Raw genomic sequence first — 7,177 nt, forward strand, 5'->3', positions numbered from 1 at the left:
ATACACACACACACACACACACACACACACACACACACACACACACACTGGGGTTAAGTGACTTGCCCAGAGTCACACAGCTAGTAAGTATTATGAGTCTGAGGTTGGAATTGAACTCAGGTCCTCCTGACTCCAGGGCCAGTGCTCTATCCACTGTACCACCTAGCTGCACCCCCTCAAAGTCATTCTTAAAATAACATTGCTGTTACTGTATTTAATGTTCTCTTGGTTCTGCTCATTTCACTCTTCATTATTTCACGCAAGTCTTTCCATGTTCTTCCAAGATAACTGAACTCATTATTTCTTAATACCATAGTAGTATTCATCTCAATCATATACCATAACTTGTTCAACCATTCCCCAACTGACGGGCATCCCCGAAATTTCCAGTTCTTTGCCATCACAAGGAGAGCTTCTATAAACATTTTAGAACTTTAGGTTCTTTTCCTTTTTCCCTAGTCATCTTCGATAATAAATCTAGTATTGGTGTTACTGGGTCAAAGGGTATAATATGTAGTGAGTTTAATAACTATTTTGGCATAATTCCAGATTACTGTAAAAAATGGTTGGATCAGTTCACAATTTTTCACCAACAATGAATTTGTGTCCCAATTTTTCCACATCTTCAACATTTGTCACTTTCCTTTTCAATCATTTTAGCCAATCTGATAGATGTAAAATATTTCAAGGTTGTTTTAATTTGTATTTCTCAAATCAATAATGATGTAGAGCATTTTTTCATATGACTATAAATTGTTTTCATTTCTTTACTGGAAAATTGCCTGTTCATATCCTTCGACCATTTATCAATTGAGGAATGACCTGTATTTTTATAGATTTGACAAACTTCTTTACATATTTGAGATGAGACCTTTATGTGAAAAAACTATAAATTTTTTCCCCAATTTTCTGCTTTCTTTCTGATCTTGGCTACATTTGTTTTATTTGCACAAAACCTTTTTAATTTAATGTAATAAAAATTATCTATTTTACACCTAATTTTGCTTTCTATCTCTTGTTTATTCATAAATTTTTCACCTATCCATAAATCTGATAAGTAATATGTTCCATGTTCTCCTAATTTTCTTGTAATATCTCTTTATATCTAGGTCATGTATCCATTTTGTACTAATCTTGGTAAATGGTGTAAGATACTGGCACAATTTCTGCCATACTGCTCTTCAGTTTTCTCAACAATTTTTACCAAATAATGAATTCTTATCCCCAAATTGTAAGTCTTCACGTGTGTCTAATACGAGGTTATTACATTTATTTGCTACTGCAAAATGTATGTCTACTATGTTCCATTGATCTAGCTTTCTATTTCTTAGCCAGTACCAGAGATCTGGTACTACTAAACCTCCTTCCTTTACATTCTTGATGAAAGCTTAAGAAAGAAACAAGCAGCCTACTGAAAATGAGGTTCTACATCAGGCCACATTTTTTAATATACCCAGTTGACTAAAAGTTATAAAGAATAGAGGATCCTGCTGTGCTTTTTGTTTGACTATAGAAAAAGCCTTTGAAACATCATTGTAATGTGTCTTCCATGCATATTGTCAAAATCATACAAAATTCTTTTAAAGATAAAACAAAAGAAATAACTTTTTTCTGGACAATGCAGTGGATATAGAATGCTACACTCAAGAGTCAGAAAGACATGAGTTCAAATTAGGCCTCACAGATTTACTAGCTGTGTGACCCTGGGCAAGTCACTTTACCTCTGCCTCAGTTTCCTCTTCTGTGTAATGAAGATAATGATAGCATCTAGCTCTCAAGGTTGATGTGAGGATCAGATGGGACATTTGAAAAGGGCTTTGCTAACTTTAAAACGCTATATAAATGCTAGGTTTTTTTGTATAATTTTTATTGTTAACATCAATCAAGGTATAAAATAGGGAGATACGCTTGTCAATGGTTATTTGCCTTTGTGGTGAGAGGATGCTGTGGAGAGTCCAAATGGAAGAGGGATTCTCTATAGATGGTAAGGGCTTCCAGTGATTCTCCATTTGTGGATAGCATTGCACTAACTGTATAAAGCTGGGAAATACTGTAAAACTTAATAAAATCCATAATCACTTTTGTTTGTCTATATAATTTTCATCAGAAAAGCCAGGTGGAATAAGAATGCTTACTGTCCAGACTATGACATTCAGTTGAACCAACAACCCCTAGAGCTGGTCCATCAGCACACTTATCTTACATAGACTCTACATACGGACAGTGAACTGAACCCATTTTTAAATAGGAAGCAGAATTGCTTTTGGATATTGGGTATTGCTTTTTAAAGAGCTCAAACTTCTCCTTGAAATAAAGACCCACTATTTAAGATTTTTAATTTTTAAAATGTTTTTCTTCATTTTATTTTTACATGACAGATACCAGCAACTATTCAGTCAAATCCTTTTACAAGGTTCAAACTCCCCTTAAAATAGATTATCAATTATTAATGGGGTTTGGAAGAATGTGTCTGTCAGTTCTGGTACTTTTTGACCAGAGGTTTGTCGCATCTTCATATTGAATTGTTACAATCACTGGGTATATTGTACTTCTGACTCTGTTCTTTTCACTCCACGTCACTTAACGAAAAATTTTTTTGGTTACTCTACATTCTTCCTATTTGTTGTTCCTTTATGATCTCTAAGGTACCTTCCAACTCTGAAATTCTATGATCTGTTCATTGACCCCATTTAACATTTTGGTTGCCAAAAGCATCCAACCAACAATGTGAATTTGTGTCTGAAGAGAGGGGAACATCACATTTCATAGAATGTTAAGTATCAGAACTAGAGAGGATAAGGAAACAGAACACCTTGGGGGGGGGGGGGAAGGACTGAAAGATAAAGGTATGGTCTGGGGTCCCTGGGGATTGAAAGGAAAGGAGCTAAAATCTGAAGTTGGGCTTTGTAGTCAAAAGATCTGAGTTGGAATCCCAACTCAATTCTTTATTAGGCAATCTTCAGAAAGTCAACTTCCCCCTCAGTGTCCTCATCTATAAAATGAGACAGTCGGAATAAATCCTTTCTACAAGTTTTTCCAAACTCTCAAGTCCATAGATGAGAAGGATGCACTAGGGTGCTCAACCTCCTCCAGGCTCCTGTAGGTGGAGGAGATGATGACCGGAGTGTTGGAGTGGGGAAGGGCAGGAGAGGGGGAGGGAGGAGGACAAGACGGAAAGAAAGAAGAGGGAAGGGGAGAGGAGAAAGGAGGGGGGAATGTGGGGCGAGGGCAGGAGGAGAGGAGAGCCAAGTAGAGGGAAAATGGGAAGGCAGGGAAGGGGGAAGAGAAAGAAGGAAAAGGGGGGAAGGGGAAGGTTGAAAAAGGGGAAGGGGAAGAGGAAAAAGGGGGGGAAGGAGGGAAAGGGGGCGGGGAAAGAGAAAAAGGGGAGGGGAAGGAGAAGGAAGGAGGGAGGGGGAGGAGAAAAAGAAGGGGAAGGAGGGAAGGGAGGGAGGCCCCGGGCGCCCACCTGGCACTGGCACAGCTCCTCCCGGACGCTCCTCAGCTCTTCCTCCAGCAGCTGCAGCTCGTCCAACGCCGCTCCCTCCACGAAGCCCCTCCCCTGGGCCGAGGGTTTAGCGGGGAAGGCCTGGACGGACGCAGCCCCCAGCCGGGGCCTCGGCCCCTCCGCCCCCCCGCCCGCCGCCTCCACCTTCACTAGCCAGGGCTTCCCTCAGCCCAGCCGGTCAAGTTCACATTTGCCCGCGGCCCGCTCCCACCAGAGGCCCGCTCGACGGGACTGCGGAAGGCGCCCCGCCCAGAGTGTCCCCCGCCCCCCGCCCCAAAATTGGGGCGAGCAGCGCCAACGACCTGAGGGGGGTGGGGAACGCGGCGCCGCAGCCGGCTGGCCGCTAAGCGGTCAAGTTTCCTTCTCGAAACTCCGCCCTCCCTGGCCCCATCCCGGGACCGCCGGAGCTTCAAGCTGCGCCTGCGCGGCTCTTTTCCCGCCTCGGCCCGTTAGCTCTCGCGCTGCTGCTCCCTCCTCCACCCCCAACATCGCTACACCTACCACACACCCCACCCCCCCCCACGGTCCCCGGACTCGCAGATGCGGGCTCTTCGTAAGGATGCCGAGAGAGCCAGCGCAGGCGTGGCGGAAAGCGCCCCGCACGTGGGCTGGCAGACCTTCGAACCCCGACCTTTGGGCAAGCCGTTTCACGCCTCGCCTGCGGTCTTCCTTTGCGTCCTCTGCAAAAAAAATAAAAAGCCACAAGCATCGAGGCATCCCGATGATCGCTAAAGCCCTTTCCTGATCTGATAAACTGTGGGCTTCTCGGTGCCCCCAACTCGAGTTCTCACCTCTATTCAAGGCAGTCTCCCCACTCTTGTACCTAGAATGCCCCTTCCTCTTTCCCTTATCTTGGCAATCTTCAAAATTTGAATTAGTCTAATTGCTCTAGTACTAGTGTTGGAATCAAGTGTGTGAGAGAAATGCTGCAGTATGATCCTGATCATTTGCAAAGTTTTAAAAAGCCTTGCTTTTGTCTCCCATGGAAGATCTGCCTCTTTGCTGGTCTCCAGACTTCAACATTCCAATTCTGCCTCAGGACCTTCCATAGTTTCTCCCCACTCAACACCCTTCCCCGTGCCAGGAATTAAATTAAACCTCACCTCCACTGTGTTGAATTCCTAGCTTCCTTCAAGGCTCGACTCTTTCACCTTATCCTATTAAGCGATTCCTGAAGTTCCTCAGACTTTCAGGGCTCTCTCCCACTTCAAATCATCCTGCGTGTTTTGGTCTGTTTAAATATTGTATTCTTCATTAGTATATTATCTCCTTGAGGGTATGGACTGCCCTTCTCCTTATCTCTGTGTTCCTAGCGCTCACCACAGTGCTCAGGCATAGCAGGCAATTAATAAATGCTTCTAGAATTGAACTGGACGGCAATCGATTGGGTTGCTGATTCCCTCCTTAAAATATAGTGCCCAGGACTAAACGAACACAAATACTTTAGAACTAAATGGATTGGGGTTAAAGTTAGAGGAAAACTTCCTAGAAAACAGAGCAATCCAAAAGTGGGAGGGCTGACTGAGAAGGCAGTAGGGTCCCCCACTTTGGGTCATAACTTATACTTCATTGAAACCTACGAACTGCTACTCTAGAATCTTAAAATCTGAAATTTCTCCTTTCTCATCGTGACCAGATCTTATTCCTCCATTTCTACATCTGCCTCACAGTTCCTAATTCTTTTCATAGCCTTGTCTTCCTCCAAGGCTTGTTACTTTCTTTCTTAGAACTTTCCCTGGCCATTTTATTTATTCCCTCCACAAGTTACTTAAGTAAACACTTATGTTTTCAGCATGCCTATTCACACAGAGCTTCCCAGGTGAACATACAAGTATGCCCAGTTGCTTGGGGATGGGAAAAAAGTGGGCTAAGGGGAGGGATGGGAAGAGGGATTTATTAAGTGCCTACTATGTGCCAGACACTGTTCTATGTATGATTTACAGATATTATTATTTGATCTTCACAACAACCCTGACAGGTAAATACTATTATCTCTATTTTAGAACTGAGGAAGCTGAGATAAAGAGGATAAGGGACTTGCCCAGGGTCACACAAATAGCAATTGTCTCAGGCTGGGTTTTAATTCAGATCTTCCTGACTCTAAGCCCAGTGTTCTATCCACTGCTTTACCTCTCTGCCTCTTGGAAAACGCCATGAGAAAGCTGAGGGTGAGGCTACTTAAGAAAAAAACTAGGTGGAAGCAACATTATGCTAGAGATAATCAGTGGCTTTTCTCTCTAGAGCCACCTTGTCAGGACTATGATATCTAGGCATGTAAGATCCTCCTCAGGGTAGGGGAGAGCCACTCTGACTTGCCCAGGTTAACAAAGATTCAATTAAATATATGTAGCCAATCAGATAAGAAAGAGTATGGTAGTTGGCAAGTAGAGACCCAGCAACCTGAATACATCTTCAGGAGGGACTAGAAAAGTAGGCAACTGCATGAAGCTGATGAACCTCAAGCAGCTTTGTAAGTGAAAATTCCTAAGTTGGTACTCAGCCCAGAGCCTTGTGGTCTGAACTTGGATGGAAGGTACCGTTTTCCCGACTCTTATGCAGAAACTGGAATGGCTAGGGTCTGGGAAGGTAGATGCTTATTGCAAAGCTCCTATTGCATCTAGGGATTAAAAAAAAAAAAACTCCTTTATTTGGTATTTAAAACTCTTTACAATCTAACTTCAAGTACCCTTCTGTCCTAAAGGCACATTCTTTCCCTTCACACAATCTATGATCCTATTACCCTGGTTATACTGGTTTTATTGTTGTTTTCAACATAGAACATTTTCCATCTCCTTACCTTTACACCAGCTATTCCCCATACCCCATGCCTCCTCACCTCCACTTCTTAGGACTATTTGTTTCTTTTAAAACTCAACTCCAGGAGTAGAGCCAAAATGGCATAATAGCCAGAAGTACTCTGAGCTCCACACACCACCACCACCACCACCACCACCACCACCACCACTATACTCCTACAAACAGAAAATAAGCTAAACTAAATCCTGATCAGGAAATCCAAGAAAAAAATCACAGTGAGTCATTTTTCCAGCTCAGGTCCACATAGGGAGATAGACAGATCTGTGGACACTGGAGACAGGATCTGGCTAGGAGTGCCATGTGGAGCAAAAAAAGATGGTGTGCCAGAACAAGAAGAGGTCCCATATCAGGGGCAGGTGCTGTCAGCTTTACCATTCACTACCTAGTTCTAGGCAGCTACATGGCAAAGTGGATAGAGTGCCAGGCCTGGAGTCAGGAAGACTCATCTCTATGAGTTAAAATCTGGCCTTAGACACTTACTAGCTGTGTGACCCTGGTCAAGTCACTTAACCCTGTTTGCCTCAGTTTCCTCACCTGTAAAATGAGCTGGAGAAAGGAATGGCAAACCATTCTAGTATCTTAGTCAAGAAAACCCCAAATGGGGTCACACAGAATCAGACATGACTGAAAATAACTCAACAACAACTACCTAGTTCTAGGTCATGAATCCAGGGTGGACCAGTGAGGGACCTGTACCTAAGGATGGAATTACAGAGTGAGGAGAGCTCACAGGCCCTAGATAATGAGCCTAGCAAAGAGCAAGGTAAGAAGCAAGCCATAGCTATATGGTTCTGACTACAAGAGCTGAGTGTCATCTCACTTTCTGGCTGATAACCCATTCTGAAGACTGCAGAG

The 7,177-nt window shown here is 43.4% G+C and overlaps 1 protein-coding gene across 1 annotated transcript in view; it reads right to left on the reverse strand.

Annotated features, from left to right (window-relative positions):
* The window catches only part of CNTLN (centlein), a 476,456-nt gene extending 472,234 nt beyond the window's left edge, over positions 1-4,222 (reverse strand). The window contains exons 1-3 of the mRNA XM_027863054.1: positions 3,905-4,222; positions 3,704-3,848; positions 3,467-3,669 (exon numbers count right to left, since the gene is read on the reverse strand). Of these exons, the coding sequence (XP_027718855.1) occupies positions 3,467-3,669; positions 3,704-3,848; positions 3,905-4,222 (666 nt within the window). The remainder of the gene's footprint in view (positions 1-3,466; positions 3,670-3,703; positions 3,849-3,904) is intronic.
* Positions 4,223-7,177: the final 2,955 nt, after the last annotated feature.

This window comes from Vombatus ursinus, unplaced genomic scaffold (assembly GCF_900497805.2).
Source record: "Vombatus ursinus unplaced genomic scaffold, bare-nosed wombat genome assembly UNPS02014770.1, whole genome shotgun sequence".
NCBI lineage: Eukaryota > Metazoa > Chordata > Mammalia > Diprotodontia > Vombatidae > Vombatus > Vombatus ursinus.